Source organism: Mesoplodon densirostris, chromosome 4, assembly GCF_025265405.1.
Source record: "Mesoplodon densirostris isolate mMesDen1 chromosome 4, mMesDen1 primary haplotype, whole genome shotgun sequence".
Lineage (NCBI taxonomy): Eukaryota > Metazoa > Chordata > Mammalia > Artiodactyla > Ziphiidae > Mesoplodon > Mesoplodon densirostris.
Window position 1 is genome coordinate 41835192 of NC_082664.1, and position 22033 is coordinate 41857224.

The 22033-nt window shown below is 43.7% G+C and overlaps 1 protein-coding gene across 1 annotated transcript; it reads left to right on the forward strand.

Annotated features, from left to right (window-relative positions):
• Positions 1–1961: 1961 nt before the first annotated feature.
• LOC132489238 (probable E3 ubiquitin-protein ligase TRIML2) lies at positions 1962–2543 on the forward strand. Its single transcript, XM_060098148.1, has one exon. The coding sequence runs from the start codon at positions 1962–1964 to the stop codon at positions 2541–2543; it is 582 nt and encodes a 193-aa protein (XP_059954131.1).
• The last annotated feature ends 19490 nt before the right edge of the window (positions 2544–22033 follow it).

The following is a 22033-nucleotide window of genomic DNA, read 5'->3' on the forward strand; positions in this document are numbered from 1 at the left end:
GTTGGGGAAATGGATGCTTTAATAATGACTCTGTGTATGAACAGTAGGCTTCAAGTCTGTACTTCGAACTTCTCAAAGAAATAAATTAGTTCTTATCACAAAATGATTAGCCTTAGCTCACTCTTGCTGTTAAACCTGAGTATATGCTGTGTCTCTTTTCTGTGTGTCATTATCAGGCTGGTAAGTAGGGAAAGGGGAGTGGAGCTGCGTGTACTTCCATTTGTCCAGGCCATTCTCAGCCAGATACTTCCTCGGGGTTTAGACTGGCCTCAGTGATCACTCACACCTAATAGAGCAATGACTGTCTAATCCGTAGTGATCATCCAGTCTTGGGTGGAAGTTAGTCTTTAGCTGAAGCAGTTTCCTCCTGCAGGAATTCAGGGCAAGTTCACACAGGCCATTCAGACCAGATCCTGAGTCTGTGGGTGCATGTGAAACGGGCGCTGGGGAAGCCATGGTCTTCCTACCTCCCCACTTCCGAGCCTCCTCCTGAGGCCACACGGGCAGACCAAGCAGGAAACAGCTTGACATGGCTAGGTTCTGATACTGGGGAAGGCACGAGTGGGACTCTAATACTGAGGAAAGTGGTCTGTTGAGGATGGGGCTGCATCCATAAAGACATGTCGAAAATAAAGCATCCCTTGTGATTATACCTCTCAGTAACCAAACACTGATATTTAAATCAAATGTTTAAAAGACTCACTTTTACCCTGCTTCCTCTGTATCTTTTTCTTTTTAGTGTGCTAGACTTAAAAGAAATACACCTTAAGTTTTAGAGCAGTGTTAGGATCATAGCAAAATTGGGTGGAAAGTATGGAGAGTTTCCAGATATCCCCTGTCCACACTTGCAAGACTTTCCCCACTATCAACATCCCACAGAAGAGGCTACGTTTATTACAACTGATGAGCCTTCACTGATATGTCATCCAGAGTCCATAGTTTACATTAGGGCTCACTCTTTGTGTTGTACATTCTATGGGTTTTGACAAATGTATAATGTCATATATCCAACATTGTAGTATCTTACAAAATAGTTTCACTGTCCTAAAAATATTCTGTGCTCCACTTATTCACTCCTCCTGCCTTAGTATCCCCTGACAATCACGGATCTATTTACTGTCTCCATAGTGTTGCCTTTTCCAGAATGTCATATAGTTGGAATCCTATAGTATATAATCTTTTCAGGCTGGCTTCTTTCACTCAGAAATATGCATTTAAGTTTCCTCCGTGTCTTTTCATGGCTTGAGAGCTCATTCCCTTTTAGCACTCAATAATATTCCATTGTCTGGATGTGCTACAGTTTACTTAACCGTTCACTTACTGAAGGGCATCTTGATTGCTTCGAAGTTCTGGCAATTATGAATAAACCTGCTATAAACATCTATGTACAGGGTTTTGTGTGGACATAAGTTTTCAACTCATTTGGGTAAATACCAAGTATAGCAATTACTGGATGAAATGATAACCTCAATACCTTTTCCTCATGGTCTTCACAATTGTTGTGTCAACATCCTACCTTCAAAATTAAACAACAGGGAAGTAAATGTGATTACCTAGGGAGACATTGGAACTAGCATAAGGTAAGGGACCAGAACTGACCCTGGAAGCACCCCAAAACTTAGAGGTTCAAGAGGATTCCAAGTCAAAAAAGAATGCTGGGAAACAGACGAGTAACATAGGAGGGATGTCATTTACATGATCTTGATTGCAAAGAGAAGAAACGATTCCAAGAGGAGGGTCCTGGCCAACTATGTTGACTGCTGAGAGCTCAACACGTGGCTGCTGAAGATTTGCTGGATTTGAGGAGTCCAGGGTGCGCTGACCTGCTGAAGCTTGACTGCGGACTGAGGTTAACAAGTGTGTCTGCACCAGAACACTGCCACTCTTTTCCTTTCCAGGGTATGGGGAGGTGTATTCCACAACAGAAACAGCCCAATCTTCAACTAGGGCCACCTGCCAGCATGTCCAAAAGGCTCCGCTCCCAGTTAGAGCAAGAAATCCCAGAAGATGTCTACTGTGAGATACATCTGGAGCCACCACAGCTGTTCTGCCATGATGACCAAATCACGCTTTGTGACAAGTACTTCAAGTCCCAGGAGCACAAGAATCAGGTGGTGTATGGAGTACAAGAGGCTGCTGAGAATTATAGGAAGTTATTCCAGGAGATATTGAACATACTGAAGGAGAAACTTGAAGTAGCTAAAAGCATATTGGCTGATGAGCAAGAAAGAATGGTCATGATGCAGGAAGAAGAGCAGAATTTTAAAGTGATGATTGAGTCTGAATATAGGATAAGGGTCCGATTGATGATTGAAGAAAACAAAGTGAACTTCCAGAGCCTGCAACGTTGCAGATTCAACCTGAACTTGAGAGAAGCCAATCAGAACCAACTGATGGAGTTTGCCACAAAGCTAAAGGAGAAGTTCCAGGAAATACTACAGAGACTGAACTGTTTGTGGAGAAAGAACATGAATAAACTGAGGGAGAGTGAAGTCAGGCTCTCTGAACAGATCTGCAGGCTCCAAAAATCACTGCAGAGCTAGAGAAGAAATGTGGGCAATCTGCCTCAGCGTTGCTCCAGAATGCAAGGTATTCTTTGGAAAGGAGCAAGTCACAACTGCTTCAGTGTCTAGAGCCCAACTGAATCCCAGAGGTGAGTTTACGCCAAATAACAGGAATGAGCAAAATGCTAAAAGTGCTGCAAAGCCCTATAACTTTGGACCCTAAAACAGCTCATCCCTGTCTGGTCTTATCTGAGGATCTGAGAAGTGTGAGACTCAGAAATGTGCGGCAGGATGTACCCGGTCACCCACCCAGGGAGATTTGACTTCAGTGCCACCATGTTGGGTGTGGAGAGCTTCACCTCAGGGCGGCACCTACTGGAGGGTGGGTGTGGAAAAGGCAACACAGTGGCAGCTGGGCATACGCAGAAGCTCTGCCAGCAGAAGTGCTTCTGGAGATAAGGTCTTATTCAAGGATCCATGATGGGAACTGATTATACTTTCTGGGCCTTTCCCCCTTTAAAAAGGGTTTCCTTGAGAGAACAAATGCACAGAGTTGGAGTTTTCCTGGACTATGGGTATGGGCAGATATCCTTCTATGATGTGACAAAGAGATCCCTCATCTATAATTTCTCTTATCTCGCCTTCCAAGGAGCTCTCAGGTCTATATTTTCTCTTTGTATCTCAAATGGAGGCATGAATTCCGACTCTCTGAGCATCTGCCTCCCTCATGTTTCTTCTTGTAATGGTACTCTTAGCCTTCAATCTTCTTTGGTGTGAAATCTAAGACCACAAGAGGCAAGAGCGTTACAAGCATGACTTTATATAAATTATTTTACAAAGTAATCCAATAAACGATTTTTAGCACTTGAAAAAAAAATTGCACAACCGATGCTTTCTCATATTTGGAGTTTGCGTTTGGGTGGATGACTGTTCCCTCTGCTCCCCGATTTTACCATCAACTTCTGGAGAAGGGCCCTGTGTCTGAGCAGCAATTGTCAGTGGAGAAGCAGCTGTGCAGAGGAGGCTGCAAGCACCACGGATGCCTCTTCAGCTGGAGACAAAAGTGGGGAGACGTGGTTTATCCAGAATTAGACTAAACCGTATATGATGAAATACACTGCTTTGTTGCTGGGGTTTCCAATTGCCACTGAATTCACTTAGTTTCAACTTCACATTCAAGGGGGCGGGGAAAAAATATTGTGTTGCAAGGGTGGTGGTGGTGGTGTGTGTAGGGGGCCTTTAATGAATAATTTGGTGTCAATTTTGAGTCCCAGCATTGGATACTTGTCAAAAGGAGCAGGAATTTCTGAGGTATGTCCTTGCTCTTTTTGACCCCATGGACTTTCCTTGTTTAGACCCCCAGACGGTGCCAATGGTTTCGGTGTTGGTGAGCTGCTCTGTAGATTGAGAGCCGTTAGCCAACAAACTCTGGCCCTCCATTGCACCTTCTACAGGTTGTATGATGCCAGCCACTATCTTTGCTTTGTTTATACTGCTGAGGTCTCTCTATCTTTAACATCCTTTTTATGACTGACAGTTTTTTGGTTTGCAGCAAATAGTTTTCCAAAAAATAAACCAACTCCAGATTATTTTGATGGTTGAGATAACATGCTGAATGTAAAAATGGACATTTTCCAGTAACTCCAGTGGGTGATCTCCAGTTGAATGGATGAAGCTGCAGTCTAGATATGGTCCAACCCACCATTCCAGGAGCCCTAGAGAACACCAGGAAGATAAAGATATCTACAGTATATTGATTTTAGAGGATAAGTAATGTTGCCAGAGGCTATAGCTTGTGAGAAGTGAGGTATGTTTGACCCACTTCATTTAGTGCTCCCATTTCTTAGAAGCAGATCCCAATCTACACAAGCTAATCCTGTAGTTACACAATTGTGAAGCGATAGACACTAAGTCATTATGTCTCCACTGAGCAGTTGATTACCTGTATTTTAAAGCCACTTTAGAATTATAGAAAGAATAAGACCCATGGGAACATGGAAGTCAGCCTATCAAGGCTGGCGCTTCCAAATGATCTCTACTATTGTCTTCAGGTAACTGTGTCACTTTACTTCTTCCACTAGAGGGTATTTTAAAGCCTCCCTAAGTCAGATGTTCTATGGTTTATTTTTCTATTCTTTCCAATTATTTCCAAAACATTCTTTAATCAATCGGCTTTCAAAATTGTTTGATTTTTCATTTAAATCAATTCTTAAGGGTCTGAGGTATTCATGGAATATAGAGAGAGATCTAGCAACAGTAATTAAATACCTATACAGGTTGTACTCCTATAATGCTTTTAAAAAAATCTAATGCCCAGGGAACTTTGCTTTGGAGGAGCACTTTCTTCCTGGCAAGTCATCATTTTAGTTTAGTTCATCAAATAGTTTCTAATGGCAGCTCTTGCTGGATGCTGCGTTAGGAGGATGAATTCGTGAATAAGACACAGTCTCTGCCCTTATGGTGCTCCCAGTGCCAGTGGCGAGCTGGGACATTTCAGTGTGATGTGGGAGTGCTGGGATGGAGGGTGGTCAGGGTGATAGCATCTCTCTTTTTTTTTTTTTGCAGTGCGCGGGCCTCTCACTGTTGTGGCCTCTCCCGTTGCGGAGCACAGGCTCCGGACGCGCAGGCTCAGCGGCCATGGCTCACAGGCCCAGCCACTCCGCGGTACGTGGGATCCTCCCGGACCGGGGCATGAACCCGTATCCCCTGCATCGTCAGGCGGACTCTCAACCACTGCGCCACCAGGGAAGCCCAGGGTGATAGCATCTTTGCATCTCATCCTGGAGGTCTTACTCCTGAGACGCTTCTCAAAACAACCAGTAGGAGTCAGGCAGGTAGACGATAGGGGCAGAAGACCCAGAAAAGGAGCTCACGCATCTTGGATGACATGAGCCAGAGAACTGACGTGGCTGGTACCTGAAGGGCAAGGAGGAGACTTGAAAAGAGATGAGGCTGCGGCAGTACCTGGGAGTCCACCATGGGGTTTGCAGTCTACACTGTAGGTAATGTGGAGTCATGGCAGGATTTTAAGCAGGCTTTTTGTTTTTTGGCCGCACCACGTGGCATGCGGGATCTTAGTTCCCCAGTCAGGGATCGAACACGTGGCCCCTGCAGTGGAAGCACTGGATCGAACACGCGGCCCCTGCAGTGGAAGCACTGGAAGCGCGGAGCCGTCACCGCTGGACCACGAGGGAAGTCCAGGGGGATTTTTTGTTTTTTTAAGATAGAATATTTTGATGATTATGTGGAGGACTGTGGCTTGGAGGGAGCAAGACAGAAGCAGGAAAGTTATTGAGGAGGCTTGGTAAAAAGTGCAGGATGGAGATGAGGGGCATGGCTTCATGACTCCTAAATAAGCTTAATGGAAGAATCCTTTCCAAGGCAGATACGTTGTAGTGCATCCCATACTTGTCCAGGGGATGACGGAGCTTTGGGAGGGCGGAAGACCTAGTGCACCAGGCGTATCCGGCCTCCTCTGGAAGCTCCCCCCCATCCCTGATCATCCTCAAGATCAGAGGCCACTACTGGGTGTGATTTTGGAAACAGAGACAGCTCCTTCTTTCCCCCCTTCCATATCTGCTCACTGATGCTGGAAAACCCTTTAGGACAAGGATTAAAAATAAGGTACCCACACGACCGCTAACTTTTTTTTCATACTTATTAGGTTTGGGGTGCTAAAGAATCTGAGCAAGGTAATAGATTGCATAACCTGATGTCAGATCCTGTGCCAGATCTGGATTTCTTTTGCCCCTCCAGATGGATTATCTGCCCTTCCATGGCCTATTCTGTGCCCCCAGGAGGCTGGCTGCTGTAGGCAGCCCCACCAGATTCTCTCGTTGAAGCTCCTGCCAGATTCTCATAAGGGCTCCACCACCCCTGGCCCCTTGGTTTTGGGGTGGGAGTAGCTCGCTGCCGGTAAGAGTCCCTGAGTGCTCCCCCAACCTCTCACCAATGCCCTTTACCAGCCTATGTTTGGCTAAATAGCAACTTCATTTCATTTTCCTCAGTTAATAACTCTTTTGAGAGTTGCCTGTTATTCCCCTGCTGATACAGTTCCTTTCCTGTGTTTTCACTTTGATAGGGATAGGACACTGAGTTCCTGAGCATGAGGGTAACCATGGCAAAAGGAAGAGATCAAGAAAGGATTCTGGGGTCATAGAAGACCTCTTTCACACCTATCATAGGGCCGCCTGGCTGCCCGTCTGTTTATGCTGCCTGAGGAAAAGCTGGCTTCACAGATCTAGTTTGAATTTATATTTTAAAAATCCTGAATTGATTTGTAACCTCCAATCTGTAATTCATAACCACTCCATCAATAGGTATGTCTTGTCTAAGCGTGTAACTTAGCAGACTCATCATAGGGAGGGAAACCAGAAACATACAGATGTCGTCTTAAGTTGGGCGTATAACAGAGTCTCCAACGGTTAAGAAACAGCCACATGCTGTGAGGCAGGTACAGTAGGTTTACCAGAGGTTTTCTTTTGTGCTTCAACAATAAAGTGGTTGGTGGTCTGCTGGCTAAAGCCTGTTACACATTCCTTGCTTTTATTAGGATAACCATAAGCCTCGAAGACCCACCCTGATGTCAGTGGCAGGTTTTATAGAACACTCACAAGTTTCTTCTTGTTGTATTTGGGGGTATATAAAGTGTGCAGCATAATAGGTAACAGGTTGGAAGACCAGTTCAGGGCCTACAAAAGTCCCAATTCCTGATGTGAATATTTAATACCTCCTCACTACAGGAAAAGGTTGACTACCAGATGCCGGTTACCGGGCTCCATAGCCCACTAAAACTTTGAGTTCCTCCAGGAGCAAGGGTGGGTTTGGGCAGCTTCCCCTGCCCTTCAAATAACCTGGAGGTCAGGACATGCCCAACTGATTTAGGAACCCTGGAGAGGAGGATTGGCTGGAAGCATCTCATCTGTTATTCAGCGGCCAAGTGGTGCATTACTTCCAATACCGTGATTTCCTGAGATGATAGAGCACTGTGGTTTAAACAATTATTTTAAATAAACTCAAAAGCATCACAACAAAGGTAGACTCCAAGTTGGTGTGTTCACATCACTGAGAGCGTTTCCGGATGTACATTTTTGGAGGTCCCTGCGATCGTCCCCTGAACTCCAACTGCAGTTAATTGGCATGGCAGTGACCCAGCCCTGCACTCCTGAGCAGAAAAACACTCTCACAATTTGTCAGGTTCTAGATGCTGTCATTTATCCAGCTGTGTTTTGACCGCGGCCGGTCTGGGAATTGCATCGTTTTGCATTTCCATGGCACATGGAGGTTTCTTGACAGAATGCTCAGGGCTGCTTCCTGCCTCAATTCCCCAGGGTGGTGGGAAGAAGAGTCCTTTGCTGCCCGGCTTCCACCATCTGCTGCTATTGTGCCAGGCATGCCCCATGGCCTTGGACTGACAGGGGACCCGGGCTGCAGTGTTGAGCTCCTGTCACTGTCCCAGGCTCCCTGTAAAAAGGAAGCTAATGTTTCAATACTGGGTAAAAACACTTTTACCCAATATTTTCATATATAGGGTGAGTCTATTGAATTGGCCTTAAAAAATCTAAATCCAAGAACTCCTAAACTATAGATAACAAATGATTTGAAATACCTTTGTTGTTATTTTTCTTTAAAAAAAATAATTTCCAAAATGGAAATAGCTATTTGTTACTATTCTGCTTAAAACCCTGCCTTTCTATTTCTTCTTCAGATCAAATGCAAAGACCATTAACATGATCTCTGAGGCCATGCTTGTTGCTGCCCTTGCCTTAGCTGAATTTCTTCCTTCCCCCAAGCTGTAACCACTCTGGCCTCCTTCTAGCTTCTTGAACTCACCAAGCCTCAGGGTCTTTGCACATGCTAATCTCTACACCTGGAATATTCTCCTCTTTCTTTCTTACTCCCCTCCCCCCTTCAGATTTCAGTTTTAATATTATTTATTTAGGGAAGCCTTCCAGACCCTAGCTTAGGTCAAGTCCCTCTTGATTTCATAGTCCCCTAGACTTCACAACTGGGCCTATTGCCATTGGAAGCAATGAATCATTAGTGTAATTACTTATTCAATGTCTTATTCCCTTCTAGACTGTAGACATCAGGAGATAATGGATGCTGTATTCTCAACATCTAGCGGAGTATGATTCATATAGAGAAATGTCTAATTGTTGAATTATTTAAATGATGCACACTTATTACAAAACAAATTATTGAAAGTGAAGAAAATGTAGAGAAGAAAATTAAAATAATCTATATCTCTACTATTAACATTTCAGTGTATCTCCTTATGTCCTTTTTTTTAAAAAAACAAACATATGTGGTACGTGGATAAACATTACCAGCTGAAAGCTGGATCCTATGGACATTAAGAAAAACCTTAAAATGCACCAGGCTCCTGGTGTTCAAAACTGATGTCAGGGGCGGGGGATGAGTTTGAGCAGGGATATCACCATTCATGGTCTCTAAGGCTGGGGAGGGATTAAAAAGCAGCTCCTGGGAGCAAGTTCTGGGATCTTCCTACCAGATTTCACTGTCACTTTAAGAATATTTATTTAGGCTCTTTTAGTAAAGTAACAATTTCTGAAATATTTGGAAACATGTCACTTCACTATTTAATTTTTGTGGCTGTTTTTGTTACTCTTCCCATAATTCATATTACAGGGAACATTTTCCAGAATTGTGGTACCAGATTGCCCATTCCCAGCTCTTTTGTAAAAGGGGAAGTGTCTGGAAATAGACTGGGAGCAAAGGGACAATCTCCATTCCCAGAAAACGGCAGGATTTCTTTGTTCCCCCTCTCCTGCCCCCGCCAGCATTACCACAGTTTAGCGTGTAAAATCCGTTTCTATCGATGGGCTAAGTCCACAGAGCAGGTACTGTTGTTACGCCCATTTTATAAATGAGGAGATATGATATAAAGAGGTCACAGAACTTGCCCGTGGCCACACAGCTAGTCAGGGGCTGGGTCAGGCTTAAAACCCAAGTCGGCCTGACTCCAAAGCCCAGGCTTGTGCTGCCCCAGGTGGATCCCTCTAGATTCCACCAAGTGGATGAGGAATATGTGTGGACTTCACAGAGCCTTGAAAACCCCCGAGCTTGTATATAAATTTTGTGTGTCTGCACAGGTTTTGTATTTTTTTCTGGGGAGAAGTTCTCTATATTGCATCAGATTTGTTTGGAACAAGAAAAATAAAGATTCATCTGGATTAACAATTACCCTAATATTTGTTGATTGGTTACCAAGTACTGTTCTAAGCACTTTACATGTATTAAATCCTTCAATCCTTGCAACAACTCTGTATGACTGGCAATAGTATCCCCATTTTATGATCAAAGAAACTGAGACACAGAGAGGTTGTCACTTGCCCAAGGTCACACAGCCGACTGTGGTGCAGAGATCTTATCCAGGCAATTCCCTCGAGTCTACATGCCTATTTAACCACAGTAAACAAATGCCCTCTTTGCAGATCTCTCAATGTCTTGTGCATTTTCCTCCCCTGAACTTGAGATGTATCTCCCTGTTACTGCATACATGTAGTAGTTTTTCCTTCCTCCCCTTAAAGCTATTAATAACTTGGTGGTAGATCTTACAATAGAGGACATCCTAGAATAAAAATGAGCAATTCTCCTTGGCAGGATTAATCATATTAGTGATTCACATGATTAGTGATTCACATGATTCTTATGTTGTAAGAACTATCCTAAAAGACTGTCATCCCTCTGGTATGAAATTTGGACAAGTTCTTCATGGAGGTGGGGTTCTGAATAAAAAGGGAGTCCTTTTGGTGGAGGCAGGGACAGAGAGGTAACTAGGACGTAAGAGGGGATCCCACTGGCAATCACTGAGGGCACGGGGGTGTTCAGAGTTTACATACACCTACTCTGCGCCTGTGAGTATACACTTCTGTTCTAAATATGGATCGATACACATTTTTTTTTTTTTTTTTGCTGTACGCGGGCCTCTCACTGTTGTGGCCTCTCCCGTTGCGGAGCGCAGGCTCAGCGGCCATGGCTCACGGGCCCAGCCGCTCCGCGGCATATGGGATCCTCCCAGACTGGGGCACGAACCCGTATCCCCTGCATCGGCAGGCGGACTCTCAACCACTGCGCCACCAGGGAGGCCCCGATCGATACACATTTGACTTACATGTATTGATTAAGATGAATGCCATTTAGATGATCTGATACTTTCTCTACACCTTTTGAGATAATGAGGCACAACCTAAATTGAGCCCAAACGGCTTTCAGGGATTGCTAGTATGAGGACTTAAACACACTTCACAGTTCTTCCCTTTACAGGTGGAAACATAGAGGTAAGAGGGTCGGGCTACTTGTTTGGGGGATTCTGGGGGATTTAATATAAAGCTAAGAAGAGAGTTATGACTTTCCTCTCCCTGCTGAGGAATTAGCATTTTCCTGATTGAGTGACATTGAGACCAAAGACTGAAATAACAGAGCCTCAGAGAAGAGAATTGAGTCTACCCCAGGGTCCAGATGAGGTGAAAGGCAAAACAGGAAGCATATGCGCTTACAGTGGAGTCCTTGGCCAGCACCACGCAGCCTCCGTGGTTTAAGCTGAGTGGGTGTGGGAGAAAGGCCTGAAAAATGCACGCTAGGCTGGCTTTTGAGAGAGGAAGATCTTGTACCTTTCTTTTCTGAATGTTCAAATTCTGGCAGACTCCAACTTTCAGGCCCATTAAAATTCAGGAAGGGAAAAAGGAAAAATTGAACTAGTTTTCAAAGAAGAAAAAAAGGCAACAAACACACCTACTCTTGCAAAAATAAAATCCCACCCCCAAAAAAACGTTAGGAAAATGTTTTTGAGCTTTAAAAAACAGAAGGGGGTTGGAATGTCAATGGGACACAGGCCGTGGAATGACTATTAAATGTGGCATTTCCACCGGTGTCCGTGCATGCATGTCCTAACCTTGTTTGATCCTTGGAGAGAAACAGCCCTGTTCCCTCCCCGGAAGAAGGAATAGAACCATCGATGGGCTAGATCCCACTGTGTTAATGTGGTTAGGTGGAGTGTGGGGAACAATTTGCTCTAATTCACTGCCTCAAAATAAGAGCCTCTTGCTCTGGAAGTTTCCTCTCCAACCCACCCTCCCATGCAATCAACAGTCCGGGCCAAATCCTTCCTTCAGTCTCAGATTTCGGTTATATAAGCTGCTCTATCAAGCAGACTCCGTCCAATTCAGACCAGGGTAAAAGAGCCATTTACACAAACAGCTAGTGGCTTATGTAACCAGAGCCCAATACACAAATTATGAGAAACCTGCTTACCCATTCAGGTGCCTCAGGTGAACAAAGGCAGGCAGACTCCACAGCTCTGGTCTCTGACTACAGCGGAACTTTGTTCCAATAACTGGACGCCTCCTGAGAGGTCAAGTCTTTCCTGCGGTCTCTCTCCAGGTTAAAGAGCTTCGTTGTATGGTGCACTTTACTCCCCACACCCCGCCCCTTGCAGATTCTTGTTCTTCATAGAGAACGGATTTAGCATTTTTAATATCAGAGTTAAATGGTGGATTTTACTCCTGGTGGTATGAAATTTCCTGATGACAAAAGCCATATAAATTCAGGATTTAAAACTTTGAAGAATACAGAAAAATAAAAAAATTAAATCCACCTGTAATTCCACTACCCAGAGCTAGTTACTTTTAACATTTTGTGTATATCCTTCCAGTCTTTTTTCTAGGCATATCATATACATACATACATACATACATATATGCACATATAATGTACTATATATGTATATACATATTAAAGACATGCACGTAGTAAAGCCGTGCACACATATATATATATATATATAATATTTAAATGAATGATACAGTGTTACTTTACTGGCCATTCTGTTTTGAAATCTGCTTTTTGAAGAAGTAAAGCTGTCACTGTTTGCAGATGACATGATACTATACATAGAGAATCCTAAAGATGCTACCAGAAAACTACTAGAGCTAATCAATGAAATCTGTTTTTTTACCCAACAATGACATCGTCATCATACATTGATCTCATTTTTATCTTCTTTACCTCGGTTGTCCTTCTAATACCCCTGTGAAGTTGGTATCACTACCCTCATACAGCAGCTCAAATTCAAGGCCTCTGAAGCCTGTGATGTGAAGCACTGCCTTACATCTCACTGCTATTAAATACTTCTCTAAGGAAGGTTTTGAGTGGCTGTTTGGCATTCACATTATATTCTAACTAACCCATCCCCTATTTCAGAGTGTTTAGATAATTTCCATTTGGGGTGCTATTCTAAATAATTCTGTGAGGAACATTCTCTCATATAAATATTTATACTACTATTTGCATAGTATAAAATCCTAGCAATGGAATTTCTGTGTCAAGGATATACCCTTTTTGATGACTTTTTATTATATACTGCCAAAATACTTTCCAGAAAGTTGAAATGAATTTATATTCCCATCAGCTACTGCCCAATACTCTAACCAAAGTCATTTTATAATTTAAAAAAAATGATTAAAACTGAAAGTGTCTTTCCCAAATTGCCTTCCTTAGGAAAATAACAATGCATATAGAAAATGTTTGAGGACCTGCCTATTCTCTCGTTTACTATTATAACATTTCTAGAAAACAATCATGGGAAGACTAAAATAGAGCTGTGGGCTGCTAGTAGACTGATGTGATGAATTCACCTTCAGCCCCCAAAATCTCAACCCTCCAGTTGTTTTTCCCCTTCCTGTTTCCCCCTGCCCTGCAGACCCCAGCCATAGCTTCTGATTGCCAGTCCTCCACGGGCTCACGGGAAGAGGTGCTATAACGACACAGCAGAAGGGAACTTGCAGAATGGGTAGAACAAAGGGCTCATGTTCACTGCTGTCAGCAAAAAGCTCCTATAAACAGAGCAACATATTAAGCCCTTCTGTTAATATGCTGTCTAGACTTGAAAAGATTGCTTTTCTCTCTGTCTTCCAAGCTTCAACTTTTGACCTTGTTTCTGTCCTTGTGCCTGTGCTGGACTCAAGCAATTCTTGTCTCCTGAAGGTTCAACAGTCAAATTACCGAATTATTGTACTTGTCACCTAAGCTACTGCAGCAACCCGGTGCGGGCATGATCCCTATCAAATGAATGGAAAACTTGACGACACTTGACCCCTGAGGCAGAAAATGCAGGGAGTCCCCCTTCTTCTGGTTTAAGGGTAAAACGATACTCTCCCCAGAAATTGGAGCTGATAATCCCTTTGTTGATTGTGGATGGAATCTTGGAAGGTATTGGAGGGAGGGTTGAGAAGAAGAGTTTATGAGATCCGCACTTGGGGATAGAAACCAGTTCCTAGCAAAATGAATGTGTCTTATTTTTGGAACATGTTTTACTCTGGGATGTTTCTTCTTCCCCTCCATGTTCCCAGGGTTCCCAGGGCCCTCATGCTAACAGCTAGTTGCTCAGGTCCCTCTCCAAGATGTAATTTTTTTTTTTTTTTGCAGTACGTGGGCCTCTCACTGTTGTGGCCTCCCCCGTTGCAGAGCACAGGCTCCGGAGGCACAGGCTCAGCGGCCATGGCTCACGGACCCCGCCGCTCCGCGGCATGTGGGATCTTCCCGGACCGGGGCACGAACCCGTGTCCCCTGCATCGGCAGGCCGACTCTCAACCACTGCACCACCCGGGAAGCCCAAGATGTAATATTTATTAAGCACTTGCTGTTCGCCAGGCATTCCCATGCACTCCTCTAAAACTGTTCTCATTTAATCCTCACATCCGCAGTCTTACAAGGCAGACAATACCTGCTCATGCGCAGGCAGAGCTGTCTCCCGCAGAACCTAGGAGAGCTCATGAATGCTATCACACCCCCAGGTATCTCGCCCTGTGAACCCTTCCCAGGGGACAGAGGAGGACTTCCGTGCCCCATCACGTCTGAATAAGAATCTCTTATTATTATCATTCCTCTTGTACAAATGGAGAAACTGAAGTAGTAAGAAATTATGAAACTGGAAGATCATAACACAAGGGCAGAAGTCAGACTCTTAGAGCCACATGATTAACCAGTGTTCCATGCTGCCAATCAATCTAGATTTCTGTTGTTGTTGTTCTAGATTTTTCTTCTCTGTCATCAAAAAAAAAAAAAATCATTTGTCCCCTTAATCTATCTGGGCCTTGCAGAGGGGGCTAAATTAATCCAATAAACACATTTAGTCTGCTAATGGCTAATGATGGACCAAAGCACTACCCATCTCAGTGAATGTATAGTTCACTGTTAAGAGACTAGTGGTGGCAGCCAAGGGTATCTGAGAAAGATTTGTTGGTGGGAGGGGATGATGGTAGTAGGAGGTGCTGGGGTGGAGGCTGATAGAATATTCTTGGGTAGGGGACTTCTCTCATTATCAGTCAACGGCTCACTCAGAATACAGGACAAGACAAACCCTGGGTATAATATTTAGGCCTTTATCAGGAATGACCAAAAGCTCAGCTGTTTGCCTCACAAGAGAGAACTTCAGAGAACTCAGAAGCATCAGCAACAACCATCATCTGTCAATCACTGCCAAACACCATGCTTTGTGGGAACCACGTACTTCCACAGTCTATCCACAGCATCCAGTTTTCTGGCACATTTTTGTGATTAAGGAAAGTAAGAGGAGTATGATGCAATTGCCCCATACAAATGTGTCACCCCAGCTGGGCATAAACCAATTGAAACATCACAAACCCACATCAAGTTGTCACATCCTTTCTACTTAATTGACCCACAACATCCTGCAAATACTTTCCTCTCCTAACTCTCTTTGGGGCCAGGGCAGATTGTGGAAGAGAAAAGATGACTTGATGAAGGGTGTGGCCCAGAAATAATATAATCTTTGGCTTGAAGATGTATATTTTGGTCCTGGACAAATGTATTTAAAAGATTTTAATGAGTCATGAAGTTAGTGCTGACACTTAGAACAATATTTTTCATTCTTTTTAGGATGAATAACTAATACAGTACCTGGCTTAGAGTGGGGGCCAATAAATGCTTGTTGGTTGAAAGAGCTAGTGAGTACTGAGAATCTGACACGGTGTAATTCACCTACAGGCAGGACTGTGCTGGAACAGAGGTGAGTCTTTAGCAGGGTCTTAAAGGGCCTTCCAGGATCTGGTAGATGATTTTCGTTTTGTCAGTCAGTTCTATAAGCCACATTGGTTGATGTAGGTAATTTGCTTCTCATTAAAAACACTCCCATTCCTGGGAGTTCCCTAGCAGTCTGGTGGTTAGGACTCAGTGCTTTCACTGCCATGGCAGTGAAAGGGTTCAGTCCCTGGTCAGGGAAGTAAGATCCCTCAAGCCTTGCAGCACAACCAAAAAACAATAAGTATAAAAAATAAAAACACTCCCATTCCTGTGATTATATTTATATTTTTCGAGAATACACATTTCCACCAGAGTATGTTGTTTTGCTTTTGCCTTGTTCATTTTTATAAGCTCGCTGAAAAAAGAGGCGTTTCCATGTTACTACTGCAGTAGCAGGGCAGACAATACTTGCTCATGCACAAGCAGAGCTGTCTCCCCCAGAACCTCGGAGAGCTCATGAGTGCTATCACACCCCCAGGCACCTCGCCCTTTGAACCCTCCCCAAGGGACAGAGGAGGACTTCTGTGCCCCAATGTCTTTGTAGCCCATCACCTCTGACACCAAGAGCTGCCCCTCTTTAGTCCGTGCAATCCCGGTTACGAAGTGTTTAGCAAGATGCTCTGCTGGGGCCTCATGTTGCCCTCTCCACTTGGCAGGTGGCAATTCTGAGGTCCCGGGAGAATGAACTTCCCAAGCCCACAGTGTGGGAGGCAGTGGTAAAACAGAAATAAGTTCAAAGAGTTTTATTTCCCAACAGGAAGTTCCAGAGCTAGGACTACAAAACTCACATGCCATTACAAGCCCATGTGCATCAATCCGCCCAAACACTGACTGTCCTGTGAGCCACACATTCTTTTTCAGGACTCAGATCAAGCCAAAATCCACTGCAAATCCACTGAAATTTAATGCAGAGAGCATTTCCCTAGCTCCAGAGTGCTGTGGGATTCACCCCCGTAAAAGCAGATTTTGATGCAGAGGGGTCGCTATAAAAGCATGATTAAAATGATAGAGTGAAAGCCCGGCAATCTGGTAAGTGTATGAGTTGCCTCTGAGAATCCATGAGCCTGTCAGGAGGTGAGATCCTGCTGAGAAAGTCTGACTTTGGAGCCTCCACTGGAAGAACAGCCTTAGCACGAGGTTTGGCATTCCCAAGGGCCCTGCCCATTTACACCAAACATGGACTGAGGAACACTGTATTTCCCACCCCACGTTGCAGGCTGCACTTTGGGACTTGCTTCCAAAGAGCTTAGTATGAAAAGGAGGGAGGAGGTGGAAGGTAAATTCCCAATGGAGAAACCTGGCTAACATCACCCCAGCCAGGTGATCAAGGTCAACCTCAGCAGTAATGTCATGTTGACAGCATGTACCTGCTGATATGATGTGATGAGAATAGCAGTACAGCTCTGTGGTCTTCCTCTCAGCCTAATCAGGAGAAAAAAATCAGACAAACTCCAATTGAGGGATATTCTACAAAATACACAACCCAGCACACTCCTCAAAACCATCAAAGTCATCAAATACAAGAAAAATCTAGGGAAATGCAACTAAAAACCACAATGAGATGTTGCCTCACCACTGTTAGAATGGCTATCATCAAGAAGACAAGACACAACAGGGGCTGGCGAGGCTATAGTGAAAGGGGACTTACACACTGTTGGTGGGAATATAAATTAGTCCAACCACTGTGGAAAACGATAGGGAGGTTCCTCAAAAAATTAAAAATAGAGCTACCATATGATCCAGCAATTCCACTTCTGGGTATATACCCAAAGGAAATGAAAACAGGAGATACATACACTCCCATGTTTATCGCAGCATTATTCACAATAGCCGAGATATGGAACCAACTCAAATGCCCATCAATGGATGAATGGATAAGAAAGATGCAGTATATACACACAATGGAATATTATTCAGCCATGAGAAAGAAGGAAATCTTGTCATTTGTAACAAAATGGATGAACCTTGAGCACATTATGCTAAGCAAGATAAGTCAGACAGAAACACAAGTACTGTATGATATCACTTGTATGTGGAACCTAAAAAAGTCAAACCTGTAAACAAACAAACAGTGTAAAATGGTGGTTACCAGGGGAGGTGGGGCACAGGGATAAGATTGATGGTGTTTAATGGTACAAACTCGTTAACAAGTACTAAATAAGCCATAGAGATCTAACATGCGGTATATGGAATATAGACAATAATACTGTACTACAAGTATGTAATGTGATAAATATCATTACAATGGCAACCATATTACAATATATAAATATATCAAAGCAACACCATGCTCTACACCCTAAGCTTACACAATGTTACATGTCAACTTTACCCAATAACAAAATTTAATTAAAAATAAACAAGTAAAATCTGTGAATGTGTCATAGTCAAAAGGAGCCAAAAAAGACATGATGACTAATGCAGCACCCTGGATGGGATCCTGGACCAGAAAAAGGACATTAGTGAAAAAACTAGTGAAAGATGAATAGTGTGGAATTTAGTTCATAGTTACATACAATGCTCCTTTCTTAGCTGTGACAAATATACCATGGTACTGTAAGATAATACCAACAGAGGAAATTGAGTGAGGAGAATACAAAATCTTTTTGTATTATCTTTGCAATGTTTCTGTAAATCTAAAGCTATTCTAAAATAAAAGGCTTATTTAAAAAACAGGTGGTGGGGGCTTCTCTGGTGGTGCAGTGGTTGAGAATCTGCCTGCTAATGCAGGGGACACGGGTTCGAGCCCAGGTCTGGGAGGATCCCACATGCTGCAGAGCAACTAGGCCCGTGAGCCACAACTACTGAGCCTGCGCATTTGGAGCCTGTGCTCCGCAACGAGAGAGGCCGTGATAGTGAGAGGCCCACGCACCGCGATGAAGAGTGGCCCCCGCTTGCCACAACTAGAGAAAGCCCTCGCACAGAAATGAAGACCTAACACAGCAAAAATAAATAAATAAATTACTAAAAAAGAAAAAAAAAAAGCAGGTGGAAAAGTGAAAATAAAGGATATGTAAAAGACTAATACAAGTGGTTACACACAGGGGGTGGGAATGGGTACACAGGGTCAGAGGTGGGAGTGAGACTTCTCAACGCATATATTTTTAATATCATTTTGAGTTATGCACAATGTAAATGTATTACCTGTATTACCTGTTGTTGTTGTTTTTTTAAATACACAATCTAAGTCTGTAGCACGCTTAAATGTATTGAATGGGAACATCAATGACAAAGGTTAAGCTTATTAGGCAAAATGCTAATTTTTAAAAATAGAGCTAGTGTCCCAAGTGAAGGCCAGACATGTGGGTATAAGGTCGTCACTTGCAAATGTACTCCCCCACAAGGTTTGTGGCTGCCCATCTGGACTGTGGGATTGTGAGTGTGAAGTTTTGAAAAACCAGTTTGGCTCCGAGGGGCCTCCAGAGGGTTGGCTCTTTTGCAAGCCTCTGGCCCTTCCTCTTGGGTGCTGACTTTCTACGACTGTTTATGACAAGCTTCGTCCCTTATGTGCTCTGCTGCGAAGGTGCCGTGTCAGACAGGAAGTATGAGGTTGTATATTGTAGACCTGAGTCCTAATAAATAAATTCAGAGGCTGATGCCACTCTGTATAATGGAGTGTGGGAAAAGAGCAATAAAGATCAGGCAACAGAGTCTTCCCAGGAGGCGGGGGAGGAGGGCAGGAATTGGAGAGAAGCTGAAATTGGGCCAAATGGTAGGAGCCAGAGATGAAGTTGTAGGCTGCAGGCAGTGGAAATCGTGCTCAGCTCATCTCAGATGTGGCCTCAAAGGCAAGACACTCTAGACTGTCTGAAAGCTAAAGAAATGGGTTATAGGGAAACACTGTTGCTTCATTTTCAACCCAAACTGAAAGTGAAATCTTTAGCCCTCACCACCCCACTCTTTCTTGTCCCCGTGATGTAGGCCATTTTATGGAGCTCCACAGTGGAAGGCATGTGGAATATGAAGGTTGCAACAACCTTTTCTATCTGTGTAAAGTTGCCCCGGTATTGTGGGATTCCTTCTCCCTCTCCCTGGATCCTTTCCTGTGTTGAAACTGTTGAAATGGGTGAGACTAACGATTCTCGGATCCTTTCCACTTCTAAAAGCCTATGAAATATCTTTGCTTAAGGGGAATTGGGTTTCAGAGCTTAAGTCCCCTGGGGTGATTCAACAAGATGAAGAGTTGGACTGGTTGGTGCAAAGTTTAAAAAAAAAAAAAAAAAAAAAAGAGTCAATGGCTCTTTTTTAAAAGTTAAAGGAAAAAAAAAGTGTGTCCTGACAGGCCGAAAATATCTCCCAAGTTTTCCAGGTCTCCTAAATGGGATGGGTGTGAAAATGGCCACTGGGAATAAAATGTAGAAACAGGAATAGATCAATTAGTTGAATCTTTGAGGTTCAAATTTCAGGAACTCATGAGAGCTCTTTGGTCTTGTGAGGAGACAGAATGTATGCAAGAAGCTGAAAGCTTTTTGTTCATGCAGAGTTTATTTTCTCAAACACTGCTTATCCATTGTAAAACTAACAGTCTTTGCTGAAAGATCATCTCCTGAAACATTTTAGGTAGAAGTAGAATATTTTATGCAATCATATCTCCCCATGAGGAAACCCGTCCAAAGCTCAAATGATTCACACACAAAAAGGTTCACAGAGTTTTTCATGTCTGAACTCAAAATTCTCGGGAGACACATTAGCTTGTTTGATAAACTAGAAAGAACAGTGTTGTTGTGCAAGTATTTTAATACAGGAAATATGAGTCTAGTCTGTATCTCTCCAAGTCCATGTGTATGAGGGAATTTTGAAGTAAAACGCCGCCTGAGTCCCAAAAACAGTTAAAAGAGATATACACAAGGATGCTACCAAGAAAAATGCTTCTCTGGTCTGTACCACGCTGAAGAAATAGCAAAAAATGCACACAAGCTAAAAAGGAGAACAGAACTGAAGCAAGACACTGAGCAACGGAGAATCATTTCAGACATTTCCCTGTGAAAATCTTTTTCAGTGGTCCTAAATACACTAGTTTCATGATTAAACCCAGCACCACACATCAAATTTTGTAGCAAAGAACAGTGCCTATGGGGAGGCTCAGAACCAGTCTGACAACTTTTCTGAGATTAGAAGAGGGGAAAATATCACTTTACAGAATCTGCTTTTCAGAGGCGGCAAGGCAGTCTGTGGAGACAGGGGCCAGGCTAGGCGGTGCTGGGGAGGGAGCCCTGTGTGGGCTGCCTCTACCTCCCCGACCCGGACCCCAGAGAGCTCTTAGCTAAAGAGGATACCACACGGTGAGGCAATCTCTGTAGACCATTTAGATTGTAAATATTCTCCCAGGCAGCCTTTTAACAAAAGTCACTTGGGGAAATAGGCACCTGTAAGGAAACCTTCCTTCTCCCCTCTGGTGAATGTTTTTAGAAAATGGCCCTACAAAGCTGCAGCGAGAAGGAAAAGGAAGGCAAGTCTGGAGTGCCTGGCTCGGAGGAAGGATGCCGCCCTCCTGAGGAGCAAGAAGCTGAGAAGCTGCTGCAAAGGCAGCTGTGGTCCCGGCCGTGAGGTTCTCAGAGGGACATCAGATCCCATCCCAGGAGAGAGAATCAATGTAGGAGCAATGCCGGAGGTCAGATCCCAGACCTCAGACAGGTGTCGCCCTAATATGACTCTGGTCCTCTCACAAAGAAGGTGAAGAGCAAAGGACAGAAGAGGATGGGGGGTGGGGAGGGGACCCACATGGGGAAAGTGAGATGTGCTAAAATTTTCCTGAGCGGAAGATGAGAGCAAACAAAGAGAGAGATTAAAAATAGTCATAAAAACGTGAAAAGCAGAGCTAATCATGACGGTATCTAACCTCCAAACCCAATTCCAATGATTTTGTCTAAGCTTGTGGCTACTAGTGTTAATTCAAGGGAAAATCCCTATGGAAGTAAACAGCCAAAAAGACAAGGAAGTAAATGTCTCTCGTCCATCAGGGATCTAGCAGCTGGGTTCCTCTCTTCCTGGTCACTGGCAGGTTTTCCAGCTCCCTCCAAGCCAGCTGCTGCCCCCCGGCATCCCACCTTCCCTTTGCCTTCGTCTTATTTCCCTTTATTTCTTTTAAACCCTCACCTTTGTCCTAAATTTGAAGCTCAAGATTCATTTAAAAAAAAAATGACCTGCCACTACAGCATGTAATTTTTATAAATGTCTGCCCAACACTAACAGCACCAAGTAATAAGATTCAAATCCCCAAAGCAACATTTTTCTGCCAACCCCTCCCCTTCCCCCAGACTTACCAGAGTGTAGGCTGTCTGCCAGGGAAATACAATAAAATGTGGGAACAGGAATAAATAAAAATAAAAATTTTAATTCTGTATCTTGGCCTGCTTAATTTTCCTTTTTAATTATAATCCCTTTCTTTCCCTCTTTGACTCATGCCATCACATTCCTTATTGCTACCTAACCTTGTTTTTGCCTCCTGTCTTGATGATGTTAAT

What these genes read in the sequence shown, in the direction of transcription:
- LOC132489238 (XM_060098148.1), top strand. Translation starts at nt 1,962, where the DNA reads ATGTCCAAAAGGCTCCGCTCCCAGTTAGAGCAAGAAATCCCAGAAGAT.